Source organism: Lipotes vexillifer, unplaced genomic scaffold (genome assembly GCF_000442215.2).
Source record: "Lipotes vexillifer unplaced genomic scaffold, Lipotes_vexillifer_v1.1 scaffold511, whole genome shotgun sequence".
Classification (NCBI taxonomy): Eukaryota; Metazoa; Chordata; class Mammalia; order Artiodactyla; family Lipotidae; genus Lipotes; species Lipotes vexillifer.
In genome coordinates this window covers 254,668-277,972 of record NW_006784934.1, presented here as the reverse complement: position 1 = coordinate 277,972, position 23,305 = coordinate 254,668, and the positions used below count along the sequence as shown (strand labels likewise).

General features: G+C 40.5%; 1 protein-coding gene across 1 annotated transcript in view; it reads left to right on the top strand.

Annotated features, from left to right (window-relative positions):
• The window catches only part of TBX15 (T-box transcription factor 15), a 102,761-nt gene that overhangs the window by 51,272 nt on the left and 28,184 nt on the right, over positions 1 to 23,305 (top strand). Inside the window, exons 2-5 of the mRNA XM_007457119.1 lie at positions 8,085 to 8,298; positions 13,580 to 13,681; positions 15,235 to 15,406; positions 16,525 to 16,692. Coding sequence (XP_007457181.1) covers positions 8,085 to 8,298; positions 13,580 to 13,681; positions 15,235 to 15,406; positions 16,525 to 16,692 — 656 coding nt within the window. The remainder of the gene's footprint in view (positions 1 to 8,084; positions 8,299 to 13,579; positions 13,682 to 15,234; positions 15,407 to 16,524; positions 16,693 to 23,305) is intronic.

Genomic DNA, 23,305 nt, shown 5'->3' with positions numbered 1-23,305 from the left:
TTTAGGGTAGTGCCTGTTATTTCTCTTCTTTTTTTTTTTTTTTTTTTTTTTTTTTTTTCTCTCTTCTTTTGTTTGCTTCCACCTTCAAAGCATGCTGGAGCACTAGAGGCTGAACCTTTAATGACATTGAGCCTTCGTTTGATCAACAAGAAATAGATGCAAAAATGACTGCCGCCACTTCTTTGCAAAGCCTCTTTAAAAGGCTTAGATCTCAGGGATGACGTTGGGTCCTTGCCTGTGGTCTGTATGTCAGTGAGAGAGGTGCCGGTTGTCAGGTGGAGAGTGCTTTAGGCAGCTGAAGGATATGTGCTCTCAGTCTCCCTAATTGGATTATTGGCATGGGAATTGCAGGCTTCAGGTTACCACCCCCCTTTTGCCCAAATAGAACTTGGAGGGCATGGAGAGCTCAGAGACTTCATTCCATTACTAAAGTCATCTAACAGGCTCATTTGAGTGTTTGCTATCATCATAATTTTAGTTTAATCCAGCCTGGGTTATAGTTCATTCCCTTGAAGCTCTGGGCTGGGTATCAAATGTGGGCTCAGTGCGTACTCAGGTCAGTGCCAAATGCTTTGCTTCTGCTGTATTTAGAATTACTCTATGAAAAGTTTCATCACCAGATTTTGCTAAGCTATCTGATAAAATCTGATGTCCCAGAACCCATTTCTACTGCAGAGGTCCTCTGGGAATAGGAATTTATTTGAGCCTGGTACAGAGAGTGCTACCTGGGTTATAGCTTCCGATGTCTCCTATGGTGTGAATGGGAGCCCTGAGATGACTGTGGGTGGGTCTTGGTTTTAGAGACTTTGGGACTTGAAAAGTAGGCCAAGGAGTGGTTGCCCTGCCAGTATCAGATAGGGGGTACCACTCAATGTAGTCATGTCCCAGTTATTGGCAGAAACAAAAACAAGAACGATTGTTTGATTACATCTGGTTTGGGTCTTTCTCTTCTAATTGTTTCAAGCTATTTTCTCCCTTGGGTAAAATATGACAGCTGAGGTCCAGTCTCATGGAAGTGGCTTGTGCATCTAATCTCAGAAAATTCAACGTCTCTTATTTGACTCTGCAGTAGTCTTCTACCGCCCATCTTCCACATTGAAACCAGGCTATCGTGTATCATTCATTCAGCAGATGTGGCAAAGCATGAAGCTCAGTTTATGGAATTCATAGTCCAGAAGGGAAGACCAAACCATCATCACCTACATTTAAAAGAAAACTGTGGTATAAAGAAAATAAAGTCTAAACTCCATATTATGACACACACATTTCTCCTAAAATATAAACTCCACGTGGCCAGGGATTTTTGCTTTTTCCCTGATGATGTCTTAAGAATCTAGAAAAGTGATTGGCACATACTAAATGTTAAATAAGTTGTTGTATAATTGCGTTGAACCTGATTTTCCAACTTATCTCTTATCTCACCTCCCCTTTTCCCTTATGTATTTTAAGCTCTGGCCATATCTGTGTGCTTGTAATTTTCTAAAAATGACAAGTTCTTACTTATGCTCTTCCCAGTACCTGATTCTGTCCCCATAGTTTCTTTGCTTGCTCATAATGAACTCATACAAAGCACATATAGATTTCAAGTCCACTCTCAAATGTCACCTCGTGACGTCTTCTCGATCCTCTTGTCCATTGGCTTGTTTGCTCTTCAAAGCTCCTGGTAGCGCTTTGCTCCTATACATCTGCCGGAGCACCTATCACAGTTCATCTTCTTTAACAGTTTCTGTATCCTTCCTACCAGATTGTGAGCTCCTTCAGAGCAAGAACCTGTTTTGTCTGTCTTCCTACATGAGTACACAACCTGGTCTATACAAAGCAGAAATGTTTGGTGGAATAAAGATGGAATTAAGGGGCTTCCCTGGTGGCTCAGTGCTTGAGAATCTGCCCGCTAATGCAGGGGACACGGGTTCGAGCCCTGGTCTGGGAGGATCCCACATGCCATGGAGCAGCTGGGCCCGTGAGCCACAACTGCTGAGCCTGTGTGTCTGGAGCCTGTGCTCCGCAACAAGGGAGGCCACGATAGTGAGAGGCCCACGCACCGCGATGAAGTGGCCCCCGCTTGCCGCAACTGGAGAAAGCCCTCGCACAGAAACGAACACCCAACGCAGCAAAAATTAATTAATTAATTAGTAAACTCATACCCCCAACATCTTCTTAAAAAAAATGGAATTAAGTATAATTTCATTTGCCTGCAATCCTTAGGAGGTAGAACCGATGCAATTTGGATTTGGCTGTCAATAGTATTTGAAGTGGAGATAATAATAATAATAACTCTTAGAGTTGTTCTATTAAATGATGGTATGTATGTAAGGTCTTAGCAGAGTGCCAGTAAGTGCTCAGTAGGTGTTGACTATTAACTCTTTGGTTGGGATAGTTGTTGTGAGCTTATATTCGTCTCACTGTCCAAAGTCACTAACATTGTTATCAGCAGAATCATTAGCTTCTGTCTTTATCATACAGATATAAATGTAATTTTTGAGAAGGAAGGTATCTTTTCCTTGACCCTAATAGTAAAATAAGGAAATACTAAAGATAAGGAAACTGAGGCTTGGTAAAATGAGGTGACTTTCCAAGACCCCACTCTTGGTGTGTAGCAGAGCACTAAAAGTAAATGTGCCTTGTTACCTGTAGTAAAAAATGATTCCTTAAAATTATTAGTTAAGTGGAGATGAAAATCACCTGGCAGACTGTGAAATATGTTCTAATAATGTCTAATTTTTTTAAAAAAATTTTATTTATTTTGGTGCGCCGGGTCTTAGTTGCAGCAGGCGGGATCCTTTAGTGGCGGCATGTGGGATCTTTTAGTTGTAGCATGCGGACTCTTAGGTGAGGCATGAATGGGGGATCTAGTTCCCCGAATAGGGATCGAACCCAGGCCCCCTGCATTGGGAGCGTGGAGTCCTACCCACTGGACCACCAGGGAAGTCCCCTAATGTTGAAATGAAGTCAGAGAACACATAACTCAGGCTTTTTCTATACATGTCAACCAAATCAGCTTATCGTGGTTGGGTTGCTGCTGTTAGACTTGGTGGTCTTTAAGCTGTACTACGAATCCATCCGTTAAACATTAAACTTAAAAGAGACTTTATAGCGGCCCTAATTAAATGTGCATGTGCTGTGCTATAAAGATCAAGGAAAATAGGGACCAGAATAGTTATGTGACTTGGCCAAGATCAAACATGTTAAGCTATTTCAGTTGTAAGGATGGCCAAAACAGTTGAAGGGTCTTACAGAATTGCTGACTTCTTTGGCCAGGGATGAATGTAGTATGATCTTGGGGAGACCTGATCGTTGATTCAGGAGGCAGAAGACGTACTTTGTAGGCCATGTGGTTTTCAATTTTTCTTAGTCTCAATTTCCTCATCCACAAAATGGACATAAAAATATAGGCCATGTCTAGCTCATCCAATAGAAGGATATATTAGATAATATGTAAAATATAAATTAAGAAACTATTTTATTATTGCTACTATTTTGTATGGGTTGAGAACTGAAATTCTCTCTAAGCTAAACTCAGCTTTCTCTGGGAGCTTAGCGTTAACAGTATCCATTTTCTCAATATGAAATAGGTTAGAGATAGAAAATGAGTGACACAATGAACGGATGGTTAGATTCTCTTTTTTAGAGATTTTTTTTTTTGGATGGTAATAGATATGTTAGTTTGACCCTATGAGTCAGTCACATGATATTCTCCAGTGACTTGTAACTGGCTTAGCGCAGGTTCCCAAAGTTTTCTTCTTTAACTTCCTTAGTTATGTATAACTTTATCATTTATGTTCTGACTTGCTAAAACTTTCCTTGTTAAAATACTACTCACAAGAGACGTCTGATGGCCAAGAAATCTTTCCAGGTCATTCAAATGGGTTCCTAGTGGTTATTTTTTGAAGGCAGGAAGTCACAAATTGCCAAGAATGAAAAAACCTTGAAAACACAGAGGTGTTTTCTGATCTTCAAAAGACTGATTATATTTCTGAATGGATGACCTGATTTGATTGAAATAACCCACCCGCTCTGTATGCATTCCTTAGATTTATGACTTAGGTAACTTGATTATACATTCTGATTAATAGCTGAAATAATTGATCTGGTTAGCCTAAATATTTTATATAACTATGATTTAGAAATATAGTTTACAAAGAATTAAACTTTTACTTTTACCTAGGCTGTTGATGTGGACTTTGAGATTACTATTTGAAGGGTATTGTAGAGTAGTTTATGTCACAGGTAACCCTCATTACTCTAGGGGTTCAAAACAAACTATATAAAATATAATACTAATTTTGTTTCCAACCTATGGAAGTTAAGAAACAATCAAGAATGGAAAATTACATGGTACATTCATGTGACTGGAAATGAGGGCTGGTGCCTGCATTCTGTATATAAAAGTCACTTGGACTCTATTTTGTGAGGGAGTGAGAGTTGAGGAGCACAGAGTATTTCCAGGGAAACAAATAACTGTCTCTGAAAATCCTCTTCATGGGAAAATACTGCCTATGCCTCCACATCTTGTCCATTTCTTTATTAGTAACCATGGGTTCCCCAGGAATGTTCCAGCCCTCTCAGATCCCTCTGTTTTCTGAATTCCTATGAGACATACAGGAAAATATGTAATGGTGTGGAAAACTGCATGGTAGTATTTGTCTTGGTCTCTGATTATTTGTGAATGCTCCCAGTTTCCACTTGTACTATAAATATGTGTGCTTTGATATTTCCCAGAATCTAGCACAGTGCTGGGCACATAGTAAGCACTCAGTAGATGCATAATTAATTAACACTAACTGGGAAATTTCCCCAGGTCTGGATTCTGTTTCAATTTATCTGAATGGTATCTCACATAGGGCCACATGCTGATAGGTGCTTATTGATGGGTTTGATTGAAACTATAAACAGAATACTAACTCAATTCTTTAACTCCTATGATAATGTGAATTTGAGCTCCCAGTCTTTTTTCTCATTTAACTTGTCCTTCCCAGACAGTTTTAAATTTGATGCTTCTGCAGTTTTTTAAACTCCAACTTATCAATTTCATCTTTCACTAATCATGGTTTTGGTGTTTCACCTAAAAATAAAAAAACATGGGGCTTCCCTGGTGGCGCAGTGGTTGAGAGTCCGCCTGCCGATGCAGGGGACGCGGGTTCGTGCCCCGGTCTGGGAAGATCCCACATGCCGCGGAGCGGCTAGGCCCGTGAGCCATGGCCACTGAGCCTGCGCGTCCGGAGCCTGTGCTCCGCAACGGGAGGGGCCACAACAGTGAGAGGCCCGCGTACCGCAAAGAAAAACACACAAAAAAAACATGAACAACTAACAATCTATATTACAAATGATTAGCCATTGAGTTACTTAGAACTAAAGTCCCAATTAAGCAATTTGTATGATCTTTGAAAAGGATTATCTCTTTTGACTTATTTACATGTATTTTGGGCTTTTTCCTAAATAAAAGTTTTTAAGTAGAAGAAAAAAATTTTTGATGCTTCTAATTGAGGTCACCTGGGTTATCACTGAAAATTGCCTTAGGAAGGAGTCTTACATTCTTTAAGCCATTGGAGGTGGAAGAGATTATAAGAGATTTCAGTTCAATCCTTTTAATTGTACTATGAAGAAATAGGTCCATTGTGGCTAAGTGACTTGTCCAAGGTTATTCATCAATCCATTTAATGTTACATTTTGAGTACCTGTTTTACTCCAGATGACATAGAGAGTTAAGAGCAGTCTCTTACTTCCTAAATCTCCAGCCACAGTTCCCATTCCAATCTTAACCTCAAGTTGTCTACCTTAAAAATATTATCACTTAGTGCAGTGATATCCTTCCTTTACTTTCCCCCTTCCTAAACACACAGTGGAGAAATTATATGTCCAAAATTTTTTCTGGGCCCTGCCTATTTCCAACTGTTTCATAACCGTAGCACTTTATGGTAAGGAGATTTCATAACACTTTCCTTCCAAAGGTAGGACAAGACTATTTTTTAAAAATCTTGCTTCAAGAAGTTCTTGAAAAATTCACAATTTTAGTGATAAGTGAGGAGCTCTTGGCATATCGCAGAAACAAAATGGAATTTGGGAATCCATGTCTCAAGGGATCAGATTACTGTGTTTGGAGAGTGTGTGAGGATATCATGACTCTGCTACTGAAAAGCAGATAGCATCAGGCTGGGATAGAGCCTGATTGTCACTCAAGAGCTCTCACCTTAGAAAAGCAGCTCCACTTTTCTGTACTTGAAGGAGACAAATATTAGCTCCTGTTTAGCCCAAGATATAAAATGATATGCTTAGACATGTAGTATCTAGTCATATAACTTTTTAATGTTTTTGATGAAGATGGTGACTGGACCAGTGACTGTGGATAAACTAAAGATTTTGGGCAGAGACTTCCCTGTTATTTAGGAGCTTGGTTCAGTTCTGCAGTGTGCTGAATGTCTTCAGCAGTGATGCTGCCCGGGTTTGAGAGAGGAACACACTAGGGCTAGAAGAAAAGAAAATTAAAGGTGTCATGAGAGGGGTTGTTCACAGGCCTAGAAACCTGCTCCAGTTAGTGAGGATGGCAGCAAGATGATATGGCTTTCTGTCCCAGCCTCCTTCCATCCTGCTAGTGTCAAGGACTGGTACCCAAGAGGTCCTGACCTTTGACAGCATTGAAAAGCCAGTTGTCAGAGTAAGACATCATTGTTTTCAACCTTTCTTTATGTATGTATTTAATTATGAGGGAAGCAATCGGAATCCTAGATGTTAAGGGTGAGTTAAGAGAAATAGGTTCTTAGGCTTGGCTTGCACTATCGTTTGACATAAGGAAACTGTACTAGCTAATTCAAGTTTGGAAAATATTAGGAGATAAAGTTCTTGGCATAGGGCCTCTAAAAGTAAAAAATCTGAAAAATTACAGAAAATTCTACAGTAGATCTGACTCTAGGCTTCTCCATTGGTCTACATCCCCCCTGCCTCCCTCCCACCCCCCCACAGCCAGCCCCCTCTTCCTGAGAACAGAAGACGAAAGAGGAAAGGACCATCTGGCCCAGCATGCCAGCTTTTTATCTGGTTGATCTCAATCCTACCTTCCTGTTTGGATCAGCCCTCCCCTCTGCCCATACTTCAGAAACCAATCAAGGTGTCTCCTAAACTCATTTATTCCCTTTGTTTCAACCTTCTTGGGTAACTTTTTCCATATGCTTCCATCCTTGCCTCACAACAGACTTTTTTTTTTTTTTTTCATCCAAAATGGCCTGATTAGACTTAGGAAAAGCCATTTACTCGACTATACAACAAAGTGTTTCTAAAGATCCCAAATAACCTTTCATTACTTTTGATGACCAGGATATATATAAATGGAGGAAAACTCACTGTGTTTAAAAATAACTGACTGGGGCTTCCCTGGTGGCTCAGTGGTTGAGAGTACGCCTGCCGATGCAGGGGACACGGGTTCGTGCCCCGGTCTGGGAAGATGCCACATGCTGTGGAGCGGCTGGGCCCGTGAGCCATGGCCGCTAAGCCTGCGTGTCTGGAGCCTGTGCTCCGCAATGGGAGAGGCCACAACGGTGAGAGGCCCGCATACCGCAAAAAAATAAATAAATTATAAAATAACTGACTGAAGGACAGTGAGGCTGAGTGGTATGGCATTAAAGAACACATTGTTGTTAGCATTGAATCTTTTACCCCAAGTTAAATGGTCTAATCTAGAATTGCGGCTATAGTCTGTGATTATTATTATTTTTAAAATTGGGCATTTGTCTATTTTGTTGCTCCAGTTTGGCTTCATTCCCTCCAACATGGTGACATTAGTACTCTTCTTGTTGCCTATTGTGGACCAGTTTTCTTCAGCTGTTGCTAAAACTTACTAAAATGCCAGATGTCACGTTGGAAACACGAAACCTGAAAGAAGGTCATAAATCACAAAAACAAACCATAAAAAAAATAATAATAAAATACGCTGAGTGCTGTGCTCTGGAGCTTCCCAGCTTTAAGTCTCCTTTTGTTCACCCCTCTCCCCACCCCATCGTGCTCCCTACCCTGCCTCCATATTTTAGGGCCAGGGGTGTGGAGGGAGCTCAGCAGTTTCTCACCTAAGTCTTGACTGTTTATTTATTTTGCAGATTCCGAGCAGAGCACTGGTTCAGACTCTGAGGCGATCACTGAGCGGTCTTCCTGCTCCTTTGATACTCACACTGACCTGGGCCCTGGTGCTGCAGGCCCTGTGCCTGCTGCCATGTCTTCCATGGAGGAGATTCAGGTGGAGCTGCAGTGTGCTGACCTCTGGAAGAGGTTCCATGACATTGGAACCGAGATGATCATCACCAAAGCAGGCAGGTAAGGACAAGTTCCTTTGAATAGCCACATTCGAAGAACAGGAAAACAAATGTTCTCATTTCTCTTTTCACTTTTGACTTATTTGTGGTAGTAGCATTGGTGCAGCCAACTCACACTCACTTTTCAGCATCTGGATGTCTTGATAAAGTGCTTTTCTTGTGTTTACTGTGATTTTGCTATTTTCCTCCAAGGACCACTCAAACCTAAATCGCTTCTACCCTCACAAACATTTTCTGCCTGCAAATGTATTCCAGCTAATACTGGAGATCCATGGTGCATAACAGTCAAACAATAGATTTCCAAAGCAAGTGTTACTTCACCAACCAATGTTTTCAAGAGAAAAAGCTTGCATCTTCTAAGGCATTTAAATCAGCCAGGTATTTTTGTAAGAATTTTGTTTTTGGTAAAATATGGGCTTGGTGCATTTTTGGAGCCCTGCTGATTGATCCATTGTGTTTTATAGTTGGCTTGAAATGTGATTACTTTAATGGGACCTGGTGGAAACTCTTGCAAAATGATTTATGTAGGATGATAAAAGTTTTAAAAACACAGCGTCTCTTGAAATAAATACTGTTAATTAAGCTACTCCTTTATTGGTATCTTTAAATTTTTCATGGTTAGGTATCTGTTTTGTGCTGGATATTCAACATGTATTTCATTATTTAAACTTCACAGGAATCCTGTGAGGTAGGATGTGATAATTCCATATATGGATGAGGTAGGATGTGATAATTCCATATATGGATGAGGATGCAAAAGCTGGAAGAGGTTAATTAACTTGACTAAGGCCACACAGGTAGTAAAGGGCAGCTCCAGAATTCTACACAAATCTGTTTGGCTCCAAAACAATTGTCTCAACTGTTTGTAAGTCTGCACTGTTAAGAAATGGTTATAGCTTTTGCCCCTTGGATTTAAAATGAAAATGATTTAAATCAAAATAAATTTGGACTGAGTTTATTAGTATATAGGAATAGTTCACTGAAATTAAAGTAATTATAGTGCTTTCATATTTACAAAGTCAGTCCACTGTCTCACATCACAGAGACCAAAAAGACTCACCTCATTGATCATAAGCTGTCTTCATGCACATAGACGTTTAAAGTAAAAGCATAGTTTGATTGGGTCTAGTTCACTTGAATGCATATAGAGAAACCTCTCAATACAATAATATATCACAAAAAGGTGAGCTTAAAATGAACCTGAAGCCTTATTCATTTTCATCCTCCTCTGTAAACCCTCTTCCTTCTTTAAGTTTTAGTAGAGAATAAAACCATTAAAAAGCTTCTTAGGAGGAGCAATTTTGAAGGAGAATTACTTTCAAAATTACTTTTTGGAATTTCTTGTTTTTAAAATTGAAGTATAGCTGATTTACAATGTTGTGTTAATTTCTGCTGTGCAGCAAAGTGATTCAGTTATACACACACACACGTATACACACACACATATACACACACACGTATACACACACACATATACACACACACACGTATACACACACACACATATACACATTATTTTTTATATTCTTTTTCATTCTGGTTTATCACAGGAGAGTGAGTATAGTTCCCTGTGCTGTACAGTAGGACCTTGTTGTGTGTCCAGAATCACTTTCAAAAACCATCTCTTTTTTGTTGCTTGGGTTTCAGTCCACATCTTGAGTCTACATTTTGAGATATGACTTGGAAAGAAACAGCAATTCAAGGAAAAAGTATTTACTCTTTTTCTTAGTTTTTGGCAAGGGCATTGGTTTGGTGGGAGGGGAAATATTACTTTTTTTGTCTGTAAGATTTTCCAGTTTTTATTTGGGGTCTTTACTTACTACTATTATGTCTGTGTATTTTAGTCACTTTTGTTCCTGATATCATTCCCTTGTTCCCTGCACTTCAGTGAATTCAGTTTACCTGAGCACCTCCTTGACAATTCTCCTGTGACCTCATTTCATGATTTTCTGCAATGTTTACTTTTCCATATCTCTGCCTTCACAAATTCACGTTGATACCTGAATATATCCAGAGATTCCCAGCACAGACATACAGTTTGTTCTTTAGTCATATCCCTTTATTTGGGTTTAGAAACTACATTCATTGCTTCCATATTGGAGTGCCTCAGCTGTTGCTGTTGCTACCAGTAACTCTGCTCAAGTAATTCCAGAACTACTCAGAAACATGCAAAGAAGTCTTTATCTTCTGTGAATTTTTTTCATTCCCTCCCCATCCCCCAAGTTGATTCTTTCCTTTTCACTTCATTTTTCTTCCTATGTAGTGTCTTTAACTCCAATTTCCATTTTCTTTTTTTTTTTTTTTTGCGGTACACGGGCCTCTCACTGTTGTGGCCTCTCCCGTTGCGGAGCACAGGCTCCGGACGCGCAGGCTCAGCGGCCATGGCTCACAGGCCCAGCCCCTCTGTGGCATGTGGGATCTTCCCAGACCGGGGCACGAACCCACGTCCCCTGCATCAGCAGGCAGACTCTCAACCACTGCGCCACCAGGGAAGCCCCAATTTCCATTTTCTTAGTTACTGTTAGTTATGTATGACTCTCTGTTCTTTTTCCCTCTCCGAAGGTCTTAGTCACCACCTACTTCTTCTCACATCCCAAACTATAATCCTGTTGATTCAGAGCTACTCTAGTCTACAGAGCCCTCAATCTTTGAATGCACCAACAAAACCTGCATGATCAGCACCATGGACAGAGGTGTTTGTAGGGATAAACGGGTTTGGAAGTCAAAAGAATTGGCCTAAATTTAGGCATAAAATTAAAACCAAACACATCTCATTTTATGAATATGAAAGATTAATTTTTCTCTAGGATGTCATGACATTACCTGATATTCTGTGCTAAAATACTGACAAAAAGAAAAAGCAACTTTGGTCAGATTTTAAGAATTGTCAGAGAATTTTAAAGCAAAAGGTCACCTTAAGGATTATTTAATTCCTTTCCTCTGTTTTATAGATGGTGAGGTTAAATGGCTTATCCAGAGCCACACAGCTCATTCATTTTAGAACCTGAGTTCTGAAAAGAGACAGGTAGCTTCTCCACTCAAGGTCATATAAGTGTTCCAGACAAAACAGGTATTGACTTTAAAAACATCTTAACCCTTTTTTTTAAAGTCATCAAGAAAATAAATTTATCTCTTTCAATGTAATGCAGCCTCTTTAGATGGCTGAGAGGAACCACATTTTCTTATCTCAGATAGCAAGGGAGAGGACTTTCCATCCCTGGCAAGATGCTCGCCAAATATTTATATATACAGGGAAATCATAAATCATTGTTATTAAGTCGGGAATTAATGATCTATATATACATGTATAGACCAAGGTTCCCAAATTTTTGGAAAGAGTTAACGTGAGTCAAAGTGCCTCACCTATAGTGAATGTTAGATTTAGTCATTATGAGCAACCCACCATCAAATTTCATTAGCCAACCATAAGACTAAAATATAAGGCTTTTGGGACTTCCCTGGTGGCACAGTGATTAAGAATCCTCCTGCCAATGCAGGGGACACAGGTTCAATCCCTGGTCCAGGAAGATCCCACATGCGGCAGAGCAACTAAGCCCGTGTGCCACAACTACTGAGCCTGTGCTCTGGAGCCGGCAAGCCACAACTACTGAGCCCATGTGCCGCAACTACTGAAGCCTGCGTGCCCTAGAGCCCGTGCTCTGCAACTGCAGCAAGAGAAGACACTGCAATGAGAAGCTTGCGCACCGCAAATGAGGCGTAGCCCCCACTCGCGCCAACTAGAGAAAGCCCGCGTCCAGCAACAAAGACCCAACGCAGCCAAAAATAAATAAATACATTTAAAATAAAATAAAATATAAGGCTTTCTAATTAAGCTTGTGAGGGTAGAGAAAGAAAATCTAAAATGATATACCAATAGAAGCTTCTGAAAAGTTATAAAGTGGGAAGGAATTGGTAATATATTATTCTTTGCAAATATTTAAGAATTAGCCATCATCCCTGTTGAAGGTCTGTGGTCCCTGTGTGCTTTCCCCCCAAATATGATTATGATGTCACCAACCTATTAACAGAGGATATTTGCTTTTTGAGTTGTTTCTGTTGAGTAGTAGAGTGTGTGACTAGCACAGAAAGCCTGTCATGTAAACAACCAGTGCACACTTGCAAGATGGCTTGTCTGGGGTCAGGGTATGGTCTATGGCCGTGAAATGGAGCAAAGCCAATTAGGCCATATGTGAATCAAGCCTGTGACCTTGACCTCATTAGCACCGTGCTCTGCCCAGCTCAACTAACTGGCCCCAGATGGTTAAGCTTAATGCAGCATTCTGTGTACAAGTACTCTAGAGCACATTCAGGGCAATCCAAATTTTTGAACCAAGCACTTCTTATGTCTGGTTCCTAAATTCATGACATGCAAAAGAGGTTGATGTTTTTCTCCTTTCTTACGGTTAAGGAAGAATGGTGAATTTTGTTTTAGTCTCCTTGAAACTCAATACCTCTTTGGGGCTGCTCCCTCTTCTCTTCAATTATGAGAGTAGTTGTAAAGTGTCATATCCTGACCTCGCTTGCTTTGGCAAGTTTAACAAGCCATTGTGGTAGAAACAAGGTATTGCCCAGAGGCCACTAGAATTCATTTGGTATTTGCTCCCTATTCTGCGGTGTCCTTCCTCTGACAGACATGTTGACAGCCTGAGAACTTGCAGAAATTTTTCTACAGATTTATGCATAAGAATAAAAAGACTTTGGTGGTCCTTCATTTGGGAACTGGTAGCACATTCCTTTTTTTCTTCTTTTCTTGAGATATTATTTTTAGAGTGGTCATTTTCAAATAGACTCAATCAGAAAATATTTCATGATTACTACAATCAACTGTGACAAGCTACTTGGGGAATAAGAAGAATATAAGTTATTCAAGTATATTAAGTATAAGAGTATAAGTATATTTAAGAATGTTATAGTCTAATAGGAAATGTATATACACACATTCTATCTCTCTCTCTCTCTGTCTCTCTCGCTCTTGTCTATCCATCTATCTCACATTAAAGATTAACTAATACTATAAAACAAGTTATGGTATGAGGTCTTTGAGTGTATGAATAATCAAACAGTTCAATTTAAGTTAAGAAGAGGTGCTATTTCAGCAATGTAAATCCTCAACATATTTGATAGTGATAATTTCCAAAGTGAAAAAAAACAGCCAACTTTGAGAATTAGAGGATATTGGACTTTGTGTGCTTAGCATTCCTGTTAAGAGACTCATCAAGCTTTTACTCCTGCTACTTCTCCCCCTCTGACTGCTGAGCTTCCTACATTATTCCCATCCACAGGAGGATGTTTCCTGCCATGAGAGTGAAAATCACTGGCCTGGATCCACACCAGCAGTACTACATAGCAATGGACATTGTACCTGTGGACAATAAAAGATACAGGTAAGGATGACTCTGAGATGTGGAACTGTGGGCATCACCAGTATCCCAGGATGGTTCTATAAACTCATTAGATGAAGCATTTTAACAGTGCACTGTACAATGTACTGGATAAGGAACAAGGATGGAGGACATGCCAATGGCCTGTGGCAGAACACCAGACAGGAGGTAGTCACTAGAGGTAGGAAGTCAGAACCAGTAATGGTTTGGTCTGGAATCCTCCTTACATCTCTCTAAAGAGTGGGATTGTATAATGTCTGCCAGAGCAGCAAAAATCAAATGATTCTTAAGTCTAAAACTAACTCACTCAACGTTGAAAGTGATTAACATATTGAATGATTTGGTTTATGAAATACTAAGTGAGTTGAGATGATTTATTTTGGAAAACGGGAGAAGTGGATTAGTACAGTACCTTCAATCATATATTTGATGGATTATCCTGTGGATGATGGAGGGGAAGAATGGGAGAATTGGGTAAGACCTCAAGAAGAACATCTAGTTAAGGGGAATTTTTGTTCATTAAAATGGGTTGTGAACAAGTTTGCTAAATAACTTTCCTTCAGAGCCATTAAAAGCCAACATAGTCTCCATGTGTCTTACACATAGTTCTTGTCTGAAACAAGTTGTGGCTTAATTGATCTCCTGAGCTCTCAGTCAAATCAGTGAGTCATGGCTCATTTTTGAGATATTTCAGAACTTGGCCCTGAGCCCATGAATTTGGAGGTGAGAGGTGAATAGAGAAGACCATTACTTGTATTTTAGAGGGCGAGCTAGCTAAGAAAGAAGTGGTCTTGATGTAGGACTTAGGAGGGGAGATGCTCTTTTCTTTAAAAACATCGTCCATTTCAATGAAAATGGAGGTCTCTGCCTTAGTGCAGCCATTCCCAGAAACACTAAGTCTTCCCACTTAGTGGGAAGACTTTGATTAACCTAGTCTCATTTCCAGTGACTTTGTGGGAAAATAATGTGGAAGATGATGATGTTCAAAACTAGGTTTTCATTGAAATGCTTCTAAAGTCAGACTCTTAGCTAGGAAATGGTTAACAAGTGAGAGGCTTAGAGGGTCTCTGCACATGGCTGTGTTTTATAGGACAATATGGAAGATGTTTTTAATAAGGAACCAAATCCTGAACAAGTGGCCAATGGATTATATGGTTTGCATTTGAAAGGTGAAAGGTTGCAGTAAAATACCTTTTCCATAGCTAAACACGTGGGTTCAGGATGCCTGTGTGCACACAGGGGTGCAAGGCAAGGAGAGGGGGAAGAAAGAAAAAGGACTGTGAGAATGTTTTCCTTGTGAGAGCTGCAGCTTTGATCATTAACTACAACACTTTCCTGCCCTCCCCCACCCATCTTGTTTTCCATTTCCATCTCTATTTCGTTTTCCCTGGTTATCCACCCTTCTCTCTTTCTCCTCTGTATTCTCTGTTTAATCCATCCTACTCCATTCTTCTCATCTCTTTGTGTCTCCTTCCTCCTGTCCCTAATTGTTTCCTGGGCCTCTGTTCCCTCTCTGCATCTGTCTCTGAGTTCTCCTCTCTCCCTCTCTGTCTCAGATATGTGTATCACAGCTCCAAGTGGATGGTGGCTGGCAACGCTGATTCCCCTGTGCCCCCAAGAGTTTATATACACCCTGATTCTCTAGCTTCTGGAGATACTTGGATGAGACAGGTGGTCAGTTTCGACAAACTCAAGCTGACCAACAATGAATTGGATGATCAAGGACATGTGAGTCAAATAATCCCATCTTCCTCTTCCTCCCTCTTCCCCCTTTTTTTGCTCTCGAAGTGACTAGCCCCAGGCTTTTTTCAAACATGTAAAATAAGAATCTTTTTGAGATTCTCAAATTCATTTGAGATTTTGAGAATCTCAAATGAATCTTTGAGTCATTTTAAGTAAGTAAGCATAAAAGTTTTTTTTCTTTTTGTGAAATTATGTTTATTACAAATCTAACATTTAGCAAACGTCTGCTGTAAGTCAGGTTGTGTTTATCAGACAGAGTTCTTGTGCTCCAGGAACTCACGGTCAAGTCAGGAGAATTCAGCGACAGAAACAGAGGACACATTTTAAAATGGTGAATAAATCACAGTATTTAATAGAATAACTCACAGGGCAGTAAACTCAGGGAAACAGTTGTGGGGACAGTTCTGGCTGATTGGTCAAGAAATTTATGAATTTATAAGAGAATAATAGGTTGTAAGGCTTGCCAGGTATAATTGGTGCGACTGATGTTATTAATTTATTTTTGGCAGTAAAACACATACTGAATTTTCACTGAATGCCGGGATCCATACTGGATGATATGGGGAGATGAAAGAAGCTAAAACCATGGCTCCTATCTTTAGGGAAATGATAATTTTCTAAGGAAGAGAGAAGACGCATATACCCTTAACTCTGACATGACATAAGAGAATGTCCATAAAATCAATAACAAAGTGCAAATAATAGCTTGTAGAATTTAAAGACAGATGAACTCGTGCTGAAAATTTGAAGCAGGAGGGAACAACTGTCACATAGCAGAGGTTCTGAGACCTTTTAGTGGAGTAATGTCTGCTGGTACTGGAACCAATTCATTCAGTATTTATCCAATTAAAGCAAACATATTGCACTCACCACCTATGATTGGGATATTTGCTACATGGTTTCATGTGATGTGATGCTATCCGATCACTTAGTCCTTCCAGCCATGGGAAAGTACACTGATTTCCAGTTTCCCATACATCCCACCTCTAAACTGTGCTCTTCCTGTAATGCTTTTATCCTGTAATTTTGTTTGCATGAGAGCTGGAAAAGATGTAGGGACCTTAGAGACAACGCTGGAGTAATGTTTCCCCTTCTCATTTCAGATCATTCTTCACTCTATGCACAAATACCAGCCTCGGGTTCATGTGATTCGCAAGGATTTCAGCAGCGACCTTTCACCCACCAAAGCTGTTCCTGTTGGGGATGGAGTGAAAACATTCAACTTTCCTGAGACCGTGTTTACCACAGTCACAGCCTATCAGAACCAGCAGGTAAGAGGCTGCCTTGGAGAGTCTCCTGCTGCAGCCGCTTTTAAAGGAGTTTACTCATCCTTTTGTAAGAAGTGCTTAGTCCTTCTGCATGGCACTGGAATGCTGGAATGAGAGACACCAGGCTGGCGGCGCACACGCGGCACTGGTGATGACAAGGGGGTAATGCCTAGTAGCAGCTGTCAGAGTCTAGATTTAGATCAGAGGCAAGATCTTTGACCAGGAGGACCAAACCTTCTAAGTCATTTTCATGTCTCTCTGTACTTGTACCCATGTTTCATGATCTCTACTACATCCTGGCAAATGTTCCTCATCACTTGAAATTCCTGAGGTTTGATTCATTCCTTCCCTCTTATCCTCTCCGTGGAGCCGTCCATCAGGCTACATCAAAGTCATCAAGCCTCTCAAACTCTATGTCAGACCCACTGCTTCCATTTACACTTTCAGACTAAATTGGCCTCCATGTGCTCACCAGCCACACCCTAAGATGTGTATGTTTTTATGTCAGTAATATATTCATTCATTCCATTAATGTTTATTGAGAATTTACGATATTCTAAGCTTAGCGGATTAAGGCATTTCTCCCTAAGAAAAGAAGAGTTTTAGTTGAGTGAAAGACACATAAATACATAATGATAATACAGTGGAATAACTTAACAACAGAGATGTGGACACGGTGTTTTGTTTGTTTGTTTGTTTGTTTGTTTTGGTTTGGGGAATGAGGGAAGTTTTTGTGGAAGAACTGATGCTTTTTCTGACATTGAGATACTAATTAGCCAGTGAGTGGGTGAGGGGAAGAGAGAGGCCAAGTCTGGAATTACTGTGGGCATTTCTAAACAATGTTCTTTTTCTGAGGAGGGTGACTGGATGGATTCACAAGTGATCTCACTTTATGCAGTTCTCTGAAAGTTGTATGTGAATCTCATTTTTGTAAGTTAGATTGTATTTCATATTTTGGTAAATTGTCTAATTCGTAGGATCCTGCAGTGAATTCTTTTCTAAAACAGAGTTTTTGCTTGTTTATTTAGCTTGAAACTCTGCTTACTTTTATTTTGGGCCTGCTTGGAGCAAAATGGACGTATACTATAGTACTTAATACCTTTTATAATGGATACTGTGCTCTGACAAAGAAAGCAATGAGGAAAAACATTCATTTACTAAATATTTATCAAGGGCTTAGTATGTAACAGGCAGGTGAAGGTGAGTTATACAATCTTTAGTTCATATAGAGTAGAAAGAACTTTTCTATCTTTCATGGCACATCCTGATAAAATTCCTTAGATGCTTTTTACCTTCAGGGGAATTTGATATACAACAACCCTTTAGTCCAATAAATGTTAAGTGCTATATGGTTGTTGGGCTTTCTCAGCAGCTGTAAAGTGTTCCCAACTTTGGACTTTCCTTTTAGATGCCACATTTGATCTAAAGTAGAAAAGCTTTAGTTTGCCATGGACGCTGTTTTAAAATTATTAAAAGCTCTCTCGAACTCTTCAGATAGTAAAATTGCAGAGACCATGGAGAGTCCTTACAGAAGACTTTAATAATCAAGATTTTTTAAGCTCTGATGCTAGATAGAGCAGCAATATAGACATGGCTTTTGAGCAACTGGAACTTTGGAATTAACTGTGTTACAGAAAAGGGGGGATATAAGTCTAAGTTCTTTGGAAAATTGTTTGGACTTTTTTCCAAGACTACCCCAGCCGCCATTTTAATCATTACTTTCTCATAAAGACAGAGATGTGGCAATAAATATGACCCTAGAACGTAGTTTGTAGAACAAACTAGAACACTGATAAATGACCATTCTACTGCCTCACTGAGATCGGTTCTAGAGGCCAAGAAGGGTCAGTATAACCCAAGCTAAAACTAAAAGCCTACAGCTCACTGTGAAGACCAAACATGGGTACCTGAAATCCCTTTCACTTCCTCTGCATTATTTCACAGTGTTCCTGCACCTGAGTACATTCTATTCATATAAATATTTTGTCTATATTTGGACTTGAGTGGGGCAGTGGTGGTTTGGTGGGGGTAGGATGCCATGACTAAGATCATGGGACTTGGTAGTAGGCATATCTAATTTGGTTTCTGACCTTTTCATTGGTGAATTGTGTGACCTTGAGCAAGTTTCTTAACCTCTTTCAACTTGTGTTTCCTGGTCTGAAAATGTCCTGGCCTCATAGAATTATAAGGACTAGACGAGGGAACCTGCATTAAATCACTGACACAAACCTGGCATCAGATTGTCAGTAGTCAGCCTACATTGCTAAATGCCTGCACCTGCACAGGCATGAAGGCTAGTGGGGAACAGAGGCAATTTTAAAGAATAAATTGTTCATTAAGAAGAAAGTAGATTCTTGGGAATTGGAGGAGCTACATGGGCTCTCGAAGGTATTATATTCAATAGGTAACTACCTTGATCTCTCTGTTCTCATGTCACGTTAGTGAATTCATGATGTGCTGACATTCAAAATAGATGAGTCATTCTCAATTCTGCCCATTTGAAAATCTAGATAACAGCTTTTGCCTGTTTAACAAGCCTCCAGTCCCTGGGTAAATCAAGTGTGATTGTTTAACATTCCCTTTGGCTGTGTAGATATGATTTAATATGATACAGTGCCTTCTAATAAAGCAAACTAACCTCAGGTCTCTCCCCCAGGAATCTTGAGGTCTGCATCCTGTAAGTCAGATCTGTTACCTAACAATAATTTTCAGACTTGTCATGAAGATGCTGGGTAGCATAAACTGTTCTCTTTTGTGAGTTATATTTAGTGATTACTGTGTTTTTATTTCCTTCAACCTTCTAGATTGAGAACAAATAATATTTTAAAGCAAAGTTGTTTACTTCATTTTTTTTTATAAAGGGAAGGGTTAGGAAGGCTATGAGAAAGGAAAGAGAGAAGAGTCAGTGATAGATCCTCATTGCTCTCAGGGACTTGTTCGGAGGAGCACAAGTCAGGAAGGACAATAGACGGAACGGAACTGAAATGAACTATTGCCCAGCCTTCCTAAGGAAAGGCAGCATCCTGTTCCACAGATGGCAATGGGTTAGGCATTTGGAGACCTGGCTTTTAGTCCTAAATTCTCCACTAGCTACCTGTGTCACTCTGAGCAAGCTATTTTCTCTTTCTGGGCTTCAGTTTGTTACTAAAATGTCATTTATTTTATGGAATAATGATGGCAGGAGATAATAGAGAGCTGTTAATTCTCTTTATCTGGTAGAATAAAAAATTGTAATGCCAATGTTGATCCTTCACGTGTTGGAAGGGGAGGGGATTAGAATTGGCCTATGACATTTTGAAGCCCACAAACCACTAATTAGGAGGAAGGACCCTTCCATTTCCATAATTCTAAGATATTTATAGTCTATGCATAGTACTGACTACATGCTTGGAAAATGACTAAATAATTAGCCAGCATACCTCTACTACCAGTTTCCTTATGTATCCGTGGTTCTGCTTCCTTGGATATAAGTAGGAGTGAAGTGTGAAGAAAGAGTTTCTATTTTCATGAAATAGTTTATGCTTTTCTTTCCCCCTTTCCCATTCCTTCTCACCCTTGCTGACTGATGCATAGACTCCTAGGGCCGCTAGCATACTGAAGTTGTTATTACTATTATTTGCTGTTGGAGTGCCGACTTGGCAGGCTTATCACGGAGAGGAAAGTACACCATGCCCAGACTCTCATCATGGAGAACAAGGTGGTAGAAGTGGGAATAAAGGTGATTCTACACTTAATGCTTTTCCTTGGAAGAAGCTGACGCCAATATGTTCTCATGGAATTAGCAGGAAATTTCCATCGCAGAGTCTTTGTCTTTTCTAAGGGAAAAAGACTGCTGAACCTTGATTTGTTTTACTTTTTTCCAAACAGGAAACTAGATTTCAAAATGACACAGCCATGTTCTCCTCAGGTAATAATACAGTCTTATTTCTTGATGAGAATTGGCTACATGAACTAGATAGGAAGTCTGAAACCACAGCCAGGGTTGTATAAGAAAATTCAATAGGATTTCTGAGCCACTCATTAGATCCTGAACTATTGAGCCAGTTTTGCTCTAACTTTCCAATCAAATAGTGCAGAATTTTTTTCTTATGTTGGCTTAAAATTTTTTTTTACCCTGATGGAATGCTTTTCAAGCAATATGGTAAAAAAAAAAATAAGAATAAGAGTGTTAATAAGGGAAGTCCCTTTGAGCCTTGGTCCTGTAAAATTATACTGAGAATATTCAGGTTTCATTTTCTTTGTAGGTTGTGCTATTTATGTCTGCACTGTGCATGGTGAGGTATACCTCATTTATCAACTGCCTCTATGTTACTAGGCAAAATAGTGAGGGAAAATGATTAAGATGAATGGTGGCAAGCCAGTAATTACCCCCTTATATCCCATAGTCTTCAATAACTCAGACTACACACATCAGTATAAGGTTATGGAAAGAAAATCGGGGAAGAAAAATGCTTCCACAACCTCTGTATTTTCCATGTCGCCTCATTATCATCAGACCAAGTTTGAGCATGACTGCTGTGGCATAGCTTTAGCTACAATGGAAGTTACTAATAGACCTTGTTCTGACTGGAAAGACATTCAAGACTTTTGTCTGTAATGCCTACAGTGAAAGCAAATGGGATTGGGGGAGTTGTTTGATCTGTATTGTCTAAGGCTTGTGATGGCTTTGGGACTGGTGATTTCTGTTTCCCGCATCCTCATTCATTCATTTACTCCCTCACTCCATGCATTCACTGAATAAATATTCATTGAGCATGAATAGCATGTCATATTCGGTTCTGCTTCATTAAATGGTATATCAAATAGACAGGGTTCCTAGTTGTAGTCTAGGGGGAGAGACACATAGTAAATATGTAAACAACAAAATAAATGTATAATTACCAACTGGGTTGAGAGTAAAGATGGAATTAAGGGCTTCCCTGGTGGCGCAGTGCTTGAGGGTCCGCCTGCCGATGCAGGAGACGCGGGTTCGTGCCCCGTTTCGGGAGGATCCCACATGCCGCGGAGCGGCTGGGCCCGTGAGCCATGGCCGCTGGGCCTGCGCGTCCGGAGCCTGTGCTCCGCAAATGGGAGAGGCCACGACAGTGAGAGGCCCGCATAACGCAAGAAAAAAAAAAAAAAAAAAAAAAAAAAAAAAAGAAAGAAGATGGAATTAAAGAGGGTGTAATTAAAGAGAGTGGCAGAAATATCCTATTTTGGAGGGATGGATCCAGGAAGATGCCTCTCAGGAGATAACATTTAGATTCAGACTTAGAATGAGGAGTCAGCTATATGAAGAGTACAGAAGAGAGCATTTCAGTCCGGAGGTAGAATGCACGTGAGGAATCTGAGCAGGAAAAGAGCTTGGCACATGCCAGCCCTGAGAGCAGCTCAGGTTGCCTGGAGCCTGGGGACCAGAGTCAGGGGAGGGTGGGTGGGGATAGAGAGATAGGCAGGGGTCAGGGCATGCTGGCCCCGCAAGACCAGGCAAGGAGTTTGGATTGAATTCTGAGCATAGTGGTAGGCACTGGAGGAATGACATCGTCCAACTATGGTGCATTAACCAAGATCGCTTTGGTTGCTGAATGAAGAGATTGGACAGGGACAAGAGTGGAAGAAGGGAAATCAGTTTGAAGAGTATTTAGAGTAGTTCAGTCAAAATACGACACTGACCTGGTCTAAGGTGACGAGGTGGAGATCGACTGCCATATTTGAGCCTAGTTGGTAAATATAATTGAGGGGAGGGTTGAAAATTAACTATTCAAATGAGCCTCGCCTCCTCCTCCAGACGGCTTCTAGATGTATGGTGCATGGGCAGGGGTGGAGGCAGTGAGGTTTCTGAGCCCTCACTGTGGTTGCTTGTGGACCCCTGTGCTGTTCTCTGGGCCTCACTGGCCTCTGCTGGGGTGGGGTCAGGTCTGGGCTGGTCCTGGGGTTCCTTGTGTTGATTTGTTTTACTGGCAGGAGACTGCTGACCTTGTGCTTTTGTGTTCTTGCCTCAGTTGGGCCTCCTGGGTCTCCCTGAATGACTCAGCCTCACCTCAGTTCTCATCCAGGGCCTCTGTTTGACTCCTGTCTGGACTGTAGCACCTCTATGTCGGGGTCACCTTGCCTTCCCTGTCATGGCATGTGAGGACCTCTGAGTCCCTGACCCACTGCCGAAGGGCCATGGAAGGCTTGGGGATCCTAACTCAAGCCTCTTCCTACAGCACTTATACTGGTGCAGCCACCCCCATGTGTGTATGGACGTGACCCTGCCCGTGTTCCTCTGAGTCTCCCCCATCGCCCTTGGATTTTGGTTTGAGTAGAAAGCTAAGGCACATGTAAGTCTAACTGATTGCTTCTCTTCTGTCTCTCTCCTCTCTCCTCATGTTCCACTCGAGTGGAAGGGGAGGATTTTTACTTCTTTTTCTACCTGATGAGAATGCACCTTATGCAACATCCTTGTCTCCCGTAGGACAGCAACCTGTCATTTGCATCCCTTTCTATATTGAGTCTACCAGGAGTTTCTTGATATGGAAACCATGGGACTATTAGAAACTAAGGATTATTGAGGTTGTGAATATATTGATTTATTCCTCCAAAATACTGTCATTCTTACCCTTGGTATTTGTAGATATAGCCTAAGTTGTCAGCA